The 15,373-nt window shown below is 46.7% G+C and overlaps 1 protein-coding gene across 1 annotated transcript in view; it reads right to left on the bottom strand.

The window, feature by feature from the left end:
- Positions 1-15,373, bottom strand: part of LOC308307202 (histone-lysine N-methyltransferase 2C-like) — a 173,709-nt gene that overhangs the window by 108,043 nt on the left and 50,293 nt on the right. Inside the window, exon 23 of the mRNA XM_080752373.1 lies at positions 14,854-14,970. Coding sequence (XP_080608499.1) covers positions 14,854-14,970 — 117 coding nt within the window. The remainder of the gene's footprint in view (positions 1-14,853; positions 14,971-15,373) is intronic.

Raw genomic sequence — 15,373 nt, 5'->3', positions numbered from 1 at the left:
CACTGCTCTATAGTGGCCTGTAGAGGGAGACAGAGACATCCTAACTACTGCTCTATAGTGGCCTGTAGAGGAGACAGAGACATCCTAACACTGCTCTATAGTGGCTGTAGAGGAGACAGAGACATCCTAACACTGCTCTATAGTGGTCCTGTAGAGGAGACAGAGACATCCTAACACTGCTCTATAGTGGTCTGTAGAGGGAGACAGAGACATCCTAACACTGCTCTATAGTGGCCTGTAGAGGGAGACAGAGACATCCTAACACTGCTCTATAGTGGCCTGTAGAGGAGACAGAGACATCCTAACACTGCTCTATAGTGGCCTGTAGAGGGGGACAGAGACATCCTAACACTGCTCTATAGTGGTCTGTAGAGGGAGACAGAGACATCCTAACACTGCTCTATAGTGGCCTGTAGAGGGAGACAGAGACATCCTAACACTGCTCTATAGTGGCCTGTAGAGGAGACAGAGACATCCTAACTACTGCTCTATAGTGGCCTGTAGAGGAGACAGAGACATCCTAACACTGCTCTATAGTGGTCTGTAGAGGAGACAGAGACATCCTAACACTGCTCTATAGTGGTCTGTAGAGGGAGACAGAGACATCCTAACTGTACTGCTCTATAGTGGCCTGTAGAGGGAGACAGAGACATCCTAACTACTGCTCTATAGTGGCCTGTAGAGGGAGACAGAGACATCCTAACACTGCTCTATAGTGGCCTGTAGAGGAGACAGAGACATCCTAACGACTGCTCTATAGTGGCCTGTAGAGGAGACAGAGACATCCTAACACTGCTCTATAGTGGTCTGTAGAGGAGACAGAGACATCCTAACACTGCTCTATAGTGGCCTGTAGAGGGAGACAGAGACATCCTAACACTGCTCTATAGTGGCCTGTAGAGGGGACAGAGACATCCTAACACTGCTCTATAGTGGCCTGTAGAGGAGACAGAGACATCCTAACACTGCTCTATAGTGGCCTGTAGAGGAGACAGAGACATCCTAACACTGCTCTATAGTGGCCTGTAGAGGAGACAGAGACATCCTAACACTGCTCTATAGTGGCCTGTAGAGGGAGACAGAGACATCCTAACACTGCTCTATAGTGGTCTGTAGAGGAGACAGAGACATCCTAACACTGCTCTATAGTGGCCTGTAGAGGGAGACAGAGACATCCTAACACTGCTCTATAGTGGCCTGTAGAGGAGACAGAGACATCCTAACACTGCTCTATAGTGGCCTGTAGAGGGGTGACAGAGACATCCTAAACACTGCTCTATAGTGGCCTGTAGAGGGGGACAGAGACATCCTAACACTGCTCTATAGTGGCCTGTAGAGGGAGACAGAGACATCCTAACACTGCTCTATAGTGGCCTGTAGAGGAGACAGAGACATCCTAACTGTACTGCTCTATAGTGGCCTGTAGAGGAGACAGAGACATCCTAACACTGCTCTATAGTGGTCTGTAGAGGAGACAGAGACATCCTAACACTGCTCTATAGTGGTCTGTAGAGGAGACAGAGACATCCTAACTGTACTGCTCTATAGTGGTCTGTAGAGGGAGACAGAGACATCCTAACTGTACTGCTCTATAGTGGCCTGTAGAGGGAGACAGAGACATCCTAACACTGCTCTATAGTGGCCTGTAGAGGAGACAGAGACATCCTAACTGTACTGCTCTATAGTGGCCTGTAGAGGAGACAGAGACATCCTAACACTGCTCTATAGTGGTCTGTAGAGGAGACAGAGACATCCTAACACTGCTCTATAGTGGCCTGTAGAGGGGGACAGAGACATCCTAACACTGCTCTATAGTGGCCTGTAGAGGAGGACAGAGACATCCTAACACTGCTCTATAGTGGTCTGTAGAGGAGACAGAGACATCCTAACACTGCTCTATAGTGGCCTGTAGAGGAGACAGAGACATCCTAACACTGCTCTATAGTGGCCTGTAGAGGAGACAGAGACATCCTAACTGTACTGCTCTATAGTGGTCTGTAGAGGGAGACAGAGACATCCTAACACTGCTCTATAGTGCCTGTAGAGGGAGACAGAGACATCCTAACACTGCTCTATAGTGGCCTGTAGAGGAGACAGAGACATCCTAACACTGCTCTATAGTGGCCTGTAGAGGGGGACAGAGACATCCTAACACTGCTCTATAGTGGTCTGTAGAGGAGGACAGAGACATCCTAACACTGCTCTATAGTGGCCTGTAGAGGAGACAGAGACATCCTAACACTGCTCTATAGTGGCCTGTAGAGGAGACAGAGACATCCTAACACTGCTCTATAGTGGTCTGTAGAGGAGACAGAGACATCCTAACACTGCTCTATAGTGGCCTGTAGAGGAGACAGAGACATCCTAACACTGCTCTATAGTGGCCTGTAGAGGAGACAGAGACATCCTAACACTGCTCTATAGTGGCCTGTAGAGGGGAGACAGAGACATCCTAACACTGCTCTATAGTGGCCTGTAGAGGGAGACAGAGACATCCTAACACTGCTCTATAGTGGCCTGTAGAGGGAGACAGAGACATCCTAACACTGCTCTATAGTGGCCTGTAGAGGAGACAGAGACATCCTAACACTGCTCTATAGTGGCCTGTAGAGGAGACAGAGACATCCTAACACTGCTCTATAGTGGCCTGTAGAGGAGGGACAGAGACATCCTAACACTGCTCTATAGTGGTCTGTAGAGGGAGACAGAGACATCCTAACACTGCTCTATAGTGGCCTGTAGAGGGAGACAGAGACATCCTAACACTGCTCTATAGTGGCCTGTAGAGGAGACAGAGACATCCTAACACTGCTCTATAGTGGCCTGTAGAGGAGACAGAGACATCCTAACACTGCTCTATAGTGGCCTGTAGAGGAGGACAGAGACATCCTAACACTGCTCTATAGTGGTCTGTAGAGGGAGACAGAGACATCCTAACACTGCTCTATAGTGGCCTGTAGAGGGGGACAGAGACATCCTAACACTGCTCTATAGTGGCCTGTAGAGGGAGACAGAGACATCCTAACACTGCTCTATAGTGGCCTGTAGAGGAGACAGAGACATCCTAACACTGCTCTATAGTGGCCTGTAGAGGAGACAGAGACATCCTAACTACTGCTCTATAGTGGCCTGTAGAGGGGACAGAGACATCCTAACACTGCTCTATAGTGGCTGTAGAGGGAGACAGAGACATCCTAACACTGCTCTATAGTGGTCTGTAGAGGGGACAGAGACATCCTAACACTGCTCTATAGTGGCCTGTAGAGGGAGACAGAGACATCCTAACACTGCTCTATAGTGGCCTGTAGAGGAGACAGAGACATCCTAACACTGCTCTATAGTGGCCTGTAGAGGAGACAGAGACATCCTAACACTGCTCTATAGTGGCCTGTAGAGGAGACAGAGACATCCTAACACTGCTCTATAGTGGCCTGTAGAGGGGACAGAGACATCCTAACACTGCTCTATAGTGGCCTGTAGAGGGAGACAGAGACATCCTAACACTGCTCTATAGTGGCCTGTAGAGGAGACAGAGACATCCTAACTACTGCTCTATAGTGGCCTGTAGAGGAGACAGAGACATCCTAACACTGCTCTATAGTGGCCTGTAGAGGAGACAGAGACATCCTAACACTGCTCTATAGTGGCCTGTAGAGGGAGACAGAGACATCCTAACACTGCTCTATAGTGGCCTGTAGAGGAGACAGAGACATCCTAACACTGCTCTATAGTGGCCTGTAGAGGAGACAGAGACATCCTAACACTGCTCTATAGTGGCCTGTAGAGGAGGACAGAGACATCCTAACTGTACTGCTCTATAGTGGCCTGTAGAGGAGACAGAGACATCCTAACTGTACTGCTCTATAGTGGCCTGTAGAGGAGACAGAGACATCCTAACACTGCTCTATAGTGGCCTGTAGAGGAGACAGAGACATCCTAACACTGCTCTATAGTGGCCTGTAGAGGAGACAGAGACATCCTAACACTGCTCTATAGTGGCCTGTAGAGGAGACAGAGACATCCTAACACTGCTCTATAGTGGCCTGTAGAGGGAGACAGAGACATCCTAACACTGCTCTATAGTGGCCTGTAGAGGAGACAGAGACATCCTAACTACTGCTCTATAGTGGCCTGTAGAGGGAGACAGAGACATCCTAACACTGCTCTATAGTGGCCTGTAGAGGAGACAGAGACATCCTAACACTGCTCTATAGTGGCCTGTAGAGGAGGACAGAGACATCCTAACACTGCTCTATAGTGGTCTGTAGAGGGGACAGAGACATCCTAACACTGCTCTATAGTGGCTGTAGAGGAGACAGAGACATCCTAACACTGCTCTATAGTGGCCTGTAGAGGGAGACAGAGACATCCTAACACTGCTCTATAGTGGCCTGTAGAGGAGACAGAGACATCCTAACACTGCTCTATAGTGGTCCTGTAGAGGGGACAGAGACATCCTAACACTGCTCTATAGTGGCCTGTAGAGGAGACAGAGACATCCTAACTGTAACTGCTCTATAGTGGCCTGTAGAGGGGACAGAGACATCCTAACACTGCTCTATAGTGGCCTGTAGAGGAGACAGAGACATCCTAACACTGCTCTATAGTGGCCTGTAGAGGAGACAGAGACATCCTAACACTGCTCTATAGTGGCCTGTAGAGGAGACAGAGACATCCTAACACTGCTCTATAGTGGCCTGTAGAGGAGACAGAGACATCCTAACACTGCTCTATAGTGGCCTGTAGAGGAGACAGAGACATCCTAACACTGCTCTATAGTGGCCTGTAGAGGAGACAGAGACATCCTAACACTGCTCTATAGTGGTCTGTAGAGGGAGACAGAGACATCCTAACACTGCTCTATAGTGGCTCTGTAGAGGAGACAGAGACATCCTAACACTGCTCTATAGTGGCCTGTAGAGGAGACAGAGACATCCTAACACTGCTCTATAGTGGTCCTGTAGAGGAGACAGAGACATCCTAACACTGCTCTATAGTGGTCTGTAGAGGGGGACAGAGACATCCTAACACTGCTCTATAGTGGTCTGTAGAGGAGACAGAGACATCCTAACACTGCTCTATAGTGGCCTGTAGAGGGAGACAGAGACATCCTAACACTGCTCTATAGTGGTCTGTAGAGGGAGACAGAGACATCCTAACACTGCTCTATAGTGGTCTGTAGAGGAGACAGAGACATCCTAACACTGCTCTATAGTGGCCTGTAGAGGGAGACAGAGACATCCTAACACTGCTCTATAGTGGTCTGTAGAGGAGACAGAGACATCCTAACACTGCTCTATAGTGGCCTGTAGAGGAGACAGAGACATCCTAACACTGCTCTATAGTGGTCTGTAGAGGGAGACAGAGACATCCTAACACTGCTCTATAGTGGTCTGTAGAGGGGGACAGAGACATCCTAACACTGCTCTATAGTGGTCTGTAGAGGAGACAGAGACATCCTAACACTGCTCTATAGTGGTCTGTAGAGGGAGGACAGAGACATCCTAACACTGCTCTATAGTGGTCTGTAGAGGAGACAGAGACATCCTAACACTGCTCTATAGTGGCCTGTAGAGGAGACAGAGACATCCTAACACTGCTCTATAGTGGTCTGTAGAGGGAGGACAGAGACATCCTAACACTGCTCTATAGTGGTCTGTAGAGGAGGACAGAGACATCCTAACACTGCTCTATAGTGGTCTGTAGAGGAGACAGAGAAATCCTAACACTGCTCTATAGTGGCCTGTAGAGGAGACAGAGACATCCTAACACTGCTCTATAGTGGTCTGTAGAGGGGGACAGAGACATCCTAACACTGCTCTATAGTGGTCTGTAGAGGAGACAGAGACATCCTAACACTGCTCTATAGTGGCCTGTAGAGGGAGACAGAGACATCCTAACACTGCTCTATAGTGGCCTGTAGAGGGAGACAGAGACATCCTAACACTGCTCTATAGTGGCCTGTAGAGGAGACAGAGACATCCTAACACTGCTCTATAGTGGTCTGTAGAGGAGACAGAGACATCCTAACACTGCTCTATAGTGGTCTGTAGAGGGGGACAGAGACATCCTAACACTGCTCTATAGTGGCTGTAGAGGGAGACAGAGACATCCTAACACTGCTCTATAGTGGCCTGTAGAGGGGACAGAGACATCCTAACACTGCTCTATAGTGGTCTGTAGAGGAGACAGAGACATCCTAACACTGCTCTATAGTGGTCTGTAGAGGGAGACAGAGACATCCTAACACTGCTCTATAGTGGTCTGTAGAGGGAGACAGAGACATCCTAACACTGCTCTATAGTGGTCTGTAGAGGGAGACAGAGACATCCTAACACTGCTCTATAGTGGTCTGTAGAGGGACAGAGACATCCTAACTGTACTGCTCTATAGTGGCCTGTAGAGGGACAGAGACATCCTAACACTGCTCTATAGTGGTCCTGTAGAGGAGACAGAGACATCCTAACACTGCTCTATAGTGGCTGTAGAGGAGACAGAGACATCCTAACACTGCTCTATAGTGGTCTGTAGAGGGAGACAGAGACATCCTAACACTGCTCTATAGTGGTCTGTAGAGGAGACAGAGACATCCTAACTGTACTGCTCTATAGTGGTCCTGTAGAGGAGACAGAGACATCCTAACACTGCTCTATAGTGGCCTGTAGAGGGAGACAGAGACATCCTAACACTGCTCTATAGTGGTCTGTAGAGGGGACAGAGACATCCTAACACTGCTCTATAGTGGCCTGTAGAGGAGACAGAGACATCCTAACACTGCTCTATAGTGGCCTGTAGAGGAGACAGAGACATCCTAACTGAACTGCTCTATAGTGGCCTGTAGAGGAGACAGAGACATCCTAACACTGCTCTATAGTGGCCTGTAGAGGAGACAGAGACATCCTAACACTGCTCTATAGTGGTCTGTAGAGGAGACAGAGACATCCTAACTGTACTGCTCTATAGTGGCCTGTAGAGGAGACAGAGACATCCTAACACTGCTCTATAGTGGCCTGTAGAGGAGACAGAGACATCCTAACACTGCTCTATAGTGGTCTGTAGAGGAGACAGAGACATCCTAACACTGCTCTATAGTGGCCTGTAGAGGAGACAGAGACATCCTAACACTGCTCTATAGTGGTCTGTAGAGGAGACAGAGACATCCTAACACTGCTCTATAGTGGTCTGTAGAGGAGACAGAGACATCCTAACTGACTGCTCTATAGTGGCCTGTAGAGGAGACAGAGACATCCTAACACTGCTCTATAGTGGTCTGTAGAGGAGACAGAGACATCCTAACACTGCTCTATAGTGGCCTGTAGAGGGAGACAGAGACATCCTAACACTGCTCTATAGTGGTCTGTAGAGGAGACAGAGACATCCTAAGCACTGCTCTATAGTGGCCTGTAGAGGGAGACAGAGACATCCTAACACTGCTCTATAGTGGTCTGTAGAGGAGACAGAGACATCCTAACACTGCTCTATAGTGGCCTGTAGAGGGAGACAGAGACATCCTAACACTGCTCTATAGTGGTCTGTAGAGGGGAGACAGAGACATCCTAACACTGCTCTATAGTGGTCTGTAGAGGAGACAGAGACATCCTAACACTGCTCTATAGTGGTCCTGTAGAGGAGACAGAGACATCCTAACACTGCTCTATAGTGGTCCTGTAGAGGAGACAGAGACATCCTAACGACTGCTCTATAGTGGCCTGTAGAGGGAGACAGAGACATCCTAACACTGCTCTATAGTGGTCTGTAGAGGAGACAGAGACATCCTAACACTGCTCTATAGTGGTCTGTAGAGGGAGACAGAGACATCCTAACACTGCTCTATAGTGGCCTGTAGAGGAGACAGAGACATCCTAACACTGCTCTATAGTGGTCTGTAGAGGAGACAGAGACATCCTAACACTGCTCTATAGTGGCCTGTAGAGGAGACAGAGACATCCTAACTGTACTGCTCTATAGTGGCCTGTAGAGGGGACAGAGACATCCTAACACTGCTCTATAGTGGCCTGTAGAGGAGACAGAGACATCCTAACACTGCTCTATAGTGGTCTGTAGAGGAGACAGAGACATCCTAACTGTACTGCTCTATAGTGGCCTGTAGAAGGAGACAGAGACATCCTAACACTGCTCTATAGTGGCCTGTAGAGGAGACAGAGACATCCTAACACTGCTCTATAGTGGTCTGTAGAGGAGACAGAGACATCCTAACTGTACTGCTCTATAGTGGCCTGTAGAGGAGACAGAGACATCCTAACACTGCTCTATAGTGGCCTGTAGAGGAGACAGAGACATCCTAACACTGCTCTATAGTGGTCTGTAGAGGAGACAGAGACATCCTAACTGTACTGCTCTATAGTGGCCTGTAGAGGAGACAGAGACATCCCTAACACTGCTCTATAGTGGCCTGTAGAGGAGACAGAGACATCCTAACACTGCTCTATAGTGGCCTGTAGAGGAGACAGAGACATCCTAACACTGCTCTATAGTGGTCTGTAGAGGAGACAGAGACATCCTAACTGTACTGCTCTATAGTGGCCTGTAGAGGAGACAGAGACATCCTAACACTGCTCTATAGTGGCCTGTAGAGGAGACAGAGACATCCTAACACTGCTCTATAGTGGTCTGTAGAGGAGACAGAGACATCCTAACTGTACTGCTCTATAGTGGCCTGTAGAGGAGACAGAGACATCCTAACACTGCTCTATAGTGGCCTGTAGAGGAGACAGAGACATCCTAACACTGCTCTATAGTGGTCTGTAGAGGAGACAGAGACATCCTAACTGTACTGCTCTATAGTGGCCTGTAGAGGAGACAGAGACATCCTAACACTGCTCTATAGTGGCCTGTAGAGGAGACAGAGACATCCTAACACTGCTCTATAGTGGCCTGTAGAGGAGACAGAGACATCCTAACACTGCTCTATAGTGGTCTGTAGAGGAGACAGAGACATCCTAACTGTACTGCTCTATAGTGGCCTGTAGAGGAGACAGAGACATCCTAACACTGCTCTATAGTGGCCTGTAGAGGAGACAGAGACATCCTAACACTGCTCTATAGTGGCCTGTAGAGGAGACAGAGACATCCTAACACTGCTCTATAGTGGTCTGTAGAGGAGACAGAGACAACCTAACACTGCTCTATAGTGGCCTGTAGAGGAGACAGAGACATCCTAACTGTACTGCTCTATAGTGGCCTGTAGAGGAGACAGAGACATCCTAACACTGCTCTATAGTGGCCTGTAGAGGAGACAGAGACATCCTAACACTGCTCTATAGTGGCCTGTAGAGGGAGACAGAGACATCCTAACTGCACTGCTCTATAGTGGCCTGTAGAGGAGACAGAGACATCCTAACACTGCTCTATAGTGGCCTGTAGAGGAGACAGAGACATCCTAACACTGCTCTATAGTGGCCTGTAGAGGAGACAGAGACATCCTAACACTGCTCTATAGTGGCCTGTAGAGGGGGACAGAGACATCCTAACTGTACTGCTCTATAGTGGTCTGTAGAGGAGACAGAGACATCCTAACACTGCTCTATAGTGGCCTGTAGAGGAGACAGAGACAACCTAACACTGCTCTATAGTGGTCTGTAGAGGGGGACAGAGACATCCTAACACTGCTCTATAGTGGCCTGTAGAGGGGGACAGAGACATCCTAACTGTACTGCTCTATAGTGGTCTGTAGAGGGGGACAGAGACATCCTAACACTGCTCTATAGTGGCCTGTAGAGGGAGACAGAGACATCCTAACACTGCTCTATAGTGGCCTGTAGAGGGGGACAGAGACATCCTAACTGTACTGCTCTATAGTGGTCTGTAGAGGAGACAGAGACATCCTAACTGTACTGCTCTATAGTGGTCTGTAGAGGAGACAGAGACATCCTAACACTGCTCTATAGTGGCCTGTAGAGGAGACAGAGACATCCTAACACTGCTCTATAGTGGCCTGTAGAGGAGACAGAGACATCCTAACACTGCTCTATAGTGGCCTGTAGAGGAGACAGAGACATCCTAACACTGCTCTATAGTGGTCTGTAGAGGGAGACAGAGACATCCTAACACTGCTCTATAGTGGCCTGTAGAGGGAGACAGAGACATCCTAACTGTACTGCTCTATAGTGGCCTGTAGAGGAGACAGAGACATCCTAACACTGCTCTATAGTGGCCTGTAGAGGGGGACAGAGACATCCTAACACTGCTCTATAGTGGCCTGTAGAGGAGACAGAGACATCCTAACACTGCTCTATAGTGGCCTGTAGAGGGGGACAGAGACATCCTAACTGTACTGCTCTATAGTGGCCTGTAGAGGAGACAGAGACATCCTAACACTGCTCTATAGTGGTCTGTAGAGGAGACAGAGACATCCTAACACTGCTCTATAGTGGCCTGTAGAGGGAGACAGAGACATCCTAACACTGCTCTATAGTGGCCTGTAGAGGGGGACAGAGACATCCTAACACTGCTCTATAGTGGCCTGTAGAGGAGACAGAGACATCCTAACACTGCTCTATAGTGGCCTGTAGAGGGGGACAGAGACATCCTAACTGTACTGCTCTATAGTGGCCTGTAGAGGAGACAGAGACATCCTAACACTGCTCTATAGTGGCCTGTAGAGGAGACAGAGACATCCTAACTGTACTGCTCTATAGTGGTCTGTAGAGGAGACAGAGACATCCTAACACTGCTCTATAGTGGCCTGTAGAGGGGGACAGAGACATCCTAACACTGCTCTATAGTGGCCTGTAGAGGAGACAGAGACATCCTAACACTGCTCTATAGTGGCCTGTAGAGGGGGACAGAGACATCCTAACTGTACTGCTCTATAGTGGCCTGTAGAGGGAGACAGAGACATCCTAACACTGCTCTATAGTGGTCTGTAGAGGAGACAGAGACATCCTAACACTGCTCTATAGTGGCCTGTAGAGGGAGACAGAGACATCCTAACACTGCTCTATAGTGGCCTGTAGAGGGGGACAGAGACATCCTAACACTGCTCTATAGTGGCCTGTAGAGGAGACAGAGACATCCTAACACTGCTCTATAGTGGCCTGTAGAGGGGGACAGAGACATCCTAACTGTACTGCTCTATAGTGGCCTGTAGAGGAGACAGAGACATCCTAACACTGCTCTATAGTGGTCTGTAGAGGAGACAGAGACATCCTAACACTGCTCTATAGTGGCCTGTAGAGGGAGACAGAGACATCCTAACACTGCTCTATAGTGGCCTGTAGAGGGGGACAGAGACATCCTAACACTGCTCTATAGTGGCCTGTAGAGGAGACAGAGACATCCTAACACTGCTCTATAGTGGCCTGTAGAGGGGGACAGAGACATCCTAACTGTACTGCTCTATAGTGGCCTGTAGAGGAGACAGAGACATCCTAACACTGCTCTATAGTGGCCTGTAGAGGAGACAGAGACATCCTAACTGTACTGCTCTATAGTGGTCTGTAGAGGAGACAGAGACATCCTAACACTGCTCTATAGTGGCCTGTAGAGGAGACAGAGACATCCTAACACTGCTCTATAGTGGTCTGTAGAGGAGACAGAGACATCCTAACACTGCTCTATAGTGGTCTGTAGAGGGGGACAGAGACATCCTAACACTGCTCTATAGTGGTCTGTAGAGGAGACAGAGACATCCTAACACTGCTCTATAGTGGCCTGTAGAGGAGACAGAGACATCCTAACACTGCTCTATAGTGGTCTGTAGAGGAGACAGAGACATCCTAACACTGCTCTATAGTGGTCTGTAGAGGAGACAGAGACATCCTAACACTGCTCTATAGTGGCCTGTAGAGGGAGACAGAGACATCCTAACACTGCTCTATAGTGGTCTGTAGAGGAGACAGAGACATCCTAACACTGCTCTATAGTGGTCTGTAGAGGAGACAGAGACATCCTAACACTGCTCTATAGTGGCCTGTAGAGGGGGACAGAGACATCCTAACACTGCTCTATAGTGGCCTGTAGAGGAGACAGAGACATCCTAACACTGCTCTATAGTGGCCTGTAGAGGGGGACAGAGACATCCTAACACTGCTCTATAGTGGTCTGTAGAGGAGACAGAGACAACCTAACACTGCTCTATAGTGGCCTGTAGAGGAGACAGAGACATCCTAACTGTACTGCTCTATAGTGGCCTGTAGAGGAGACAGAGACATCCTAACACTGCTCTATAGTGGCCTGTAGAGGAGACAGAGACATCCTAACACTGCTCTATAGTGGCCTGTAGAGGGGGACAGAGACATCCTAACACTGCTCTATAGTGGTCTGTAGAGGGAGACAGAGACATCCTAACTGTACTGCTCTATAGTGGCCTGTAGAGGGGGACAGAGACATCCTAACACTGCTCTATAGTGGCCTGTAGAGGAGACAGAGACATCCTAACACTGCTCTATAGTGGTCTGTAGAGGGGGACAGAGACATCCTAACACTGCTCTATAGTGGTCTGTAGAGGAGACAGAGACAACCTAACACTGCTCTATAGTGGCCTGTAGAGGAGACAGAGACATCCTAACTGTACTGCTCTATAGTGGCCTGTAGAGGAGACAGAGACATCCTAACACTGCTCTATAGTGGCCTGTAGAGGAGACAGAGACATCCTAACACTGCTCTATAGTGGCCTGTAGAGGGGGACAGAGACATCCTAACACTGCTCTATAGTGGTCTGTAGAGGAGACAGAGACATCCTAACACTGCTCTATAGTGGCCTGTAGAGGGGGACAGAGACATCCTAACACTGCTCTATAGTGGCCTGTAGAGGAGACAGAGACATCCTAACACTGCTCTATAGTGGCCTGTAGAGGGGGACAGAGACATCCTAACACTGCTCTATAGTGGTCTGTAGAGGAGACAGAGACAACCTAACACTGCTCTATAGTGGCCTGTAGAGGAGACAGAGACATCCTAACTGTACTGCTCTATAGTGGCCTGTAGAGGAGACAGAGACATCCTAACACTGCTCTATAGTGGCCTGTAGAGGGAGACAGAGACATCCTAACACTGCTCTATAGTGGCCTGTAGAGGGAGACAGAGACATCCTAACACTGCTCTATAGTGGCCTGTAGAGGGAGACAGAGACATCCTAACACTGCTCTATAGTGGCCTGTAGAGGGAGACAGAGACATCCTAACACTGCTCTATAGTGGCCTGTAGAGGGGGACAGAGACAACCTAACACTGCTCTATAGTGGCCTGTAGAGGGAGACAGAGACATCCTAACACTGCTCTATAGTGGTCTGTAGAGGAGACAGAGACAACCTAACACTGCTCTATAGTGGCCTGTAGAGGAGACAGAGACATCCTAACTGTACTGCTCTATAGTGGTCTGTAGAGGGAGACAGAGACATCCTAACTGTACTGCTCTATAGTGGCCTGTAGAGGAGACAGAGACATCCTAACACTGCTCTATAGTGGTCTGTAGAGGAGACAGAGACATCCTAACACTGCTCTATAGTGGCCTGTAGAGGGAGACAGAGACAACCTAACACTGCTCTATAGTGGCCTGTAGAGGGAGACAGAGACATCCTAACACTGCTCTATAGTGGCCTGTAGAGGGGGACAGAGACATCCTAACCGCACTGCTCTATAGTGGCCTGTAGAGGGAGACAGAGACAACCTAACTGTACTGCTCTGTAGTGGCCAAACCAAACTCTTCACATAACAGACATGCCATTATGAGAGTAAGTAGTGCTCTTACTCCAGGAGACACCGTATATAATGTAATGTTAGTGTATAATGTAATAATGTGTGTATAATGTAATGTTTATGTATAATGTAATAATGTGTGTATAATGTAATGTGTATGTATAATGTAATAATGTGTGTATAATGTAATGTGTATGTATAATGTAATGTTTATGTATAATGTAATAATGTGTGTATAATGTAATGTTTATGTATAATGTAATAATGTGTGTATAATGTAATGTTTATGTATAATGTAATAGTGTGTGTATAATGTAATGTTTATGTATAATGTAATAATGTGTGTATAATGTAATGTTTATGTATAATGTAATAATGTGTGTATAATGTAATGTTTATGTATAATGTAATAATGTGTGTATAATGTAATGTTTATGTATAATGTAATAATGTGTGTATAATGTAATGTTTATGTATAATGTAATAATGTGTGTATAATGTAATGTTAGTGTATAATGTAATAATGTGTGTATAATGTAATGTTTATGTATAATGTAATAATGTTTATGTATAATGTAATGTTTATGTATAATGTAATAATGTTTATGTATAATGTAATGTTTATGTATAATGTAATAATGTGTGTATAATGTAATGTTTATGTATAATGTAATAATGTGTGTATAATGTAATGTTAGTGTATAATGTAATAATGTGTGTATAATGTAATGTTTATGTATAATGTAATAATGTGTGTATAATGTAATACTGTGTGTATAATGTAATGTTTATGTATAATGTAATATTGTGTGTATAATGTAATAATGTGTGTATAATGTAATGTTTATGTATAATGTAATAATGTGTGTATAATGTAATGTTTATTTATGTATAATGTAATAATGTGTGTATAATGTAATGTTTATGTATAATGTAATGTTTATGTATAATGTAATAATGTGTGTATAATGTAATGTTTATGTATAATGTAATAATGTGTGTATAATGTAATAATGTGTGTATAATGTAATGTTTATGTATAATGTAATAATGTGTGTATAATGTAATAATGTGTGTATAATGTAATAATGTGTGTATAATGTAATGTTTATGTATAATGTAATAATGTGTGTATAATGTAATAATGTGTGTATAATGTAATGTTTATGTATAATGTAATAATGTGTTTTCTTACTCCAGGAGAAAGACTCATGCTGTCCATCATCTTCGGTCGGCTCCGCCCCCTGCCTCCACGTCCACCAATCCCTGCTCCCCGGCCCCGCCTTCTTCCTGGAAACCCCGAGCCTCTGCCCTATAGGAGCACAGCACGGCAGTGATGTCATCAATCACATTGCACACACACGCACAAAGACACACACCCTACAGCCTCTGTAGCCATGTTTCCATAAGCTTATTCCAAAATAGGAAGCGAATTATGATAAATACGCATAAAGACAAAGTGAATTTAGCCTGTTTCCATTTGCGGGTGTCATGAGTTGATCGGGCTGATTTTTTCAGACCGAACCGAGGCATGAGCACTGCACGTCTGACTGCTGGGTCTCGATCGCTGCACACTCATCCTGCAAGCTTCAGCGTCCTCTGGAAGGCGGCCGATCTGCAAGCTCACAGCGCGGCACAGAGACGCGGATGCGAGCTGCTAAGAGCTTGTAGATCGGCCACTTTTAGCACGCAACACTGTGTGATGAGGAAGGGTT

Source organism: Nannobrachium achirus (genome assembly GCF_963921795.1).
Source record: "Nannobrachium achirus genome assembly, chromosome: 21".
Taxonomy (NCBI): domain Eukaryota; kingdom Metazoa; phylum Chordata; class Actinopteri; order Myctophiformes; family Myctophidae; genus Nannobrachium; species Nannobrachium achirus.
The sequence above is the reverse complement of the archived record's forward strand: the minus strand, read 5'-3'. Positions and strand labels throughout refer to the sequence as shown.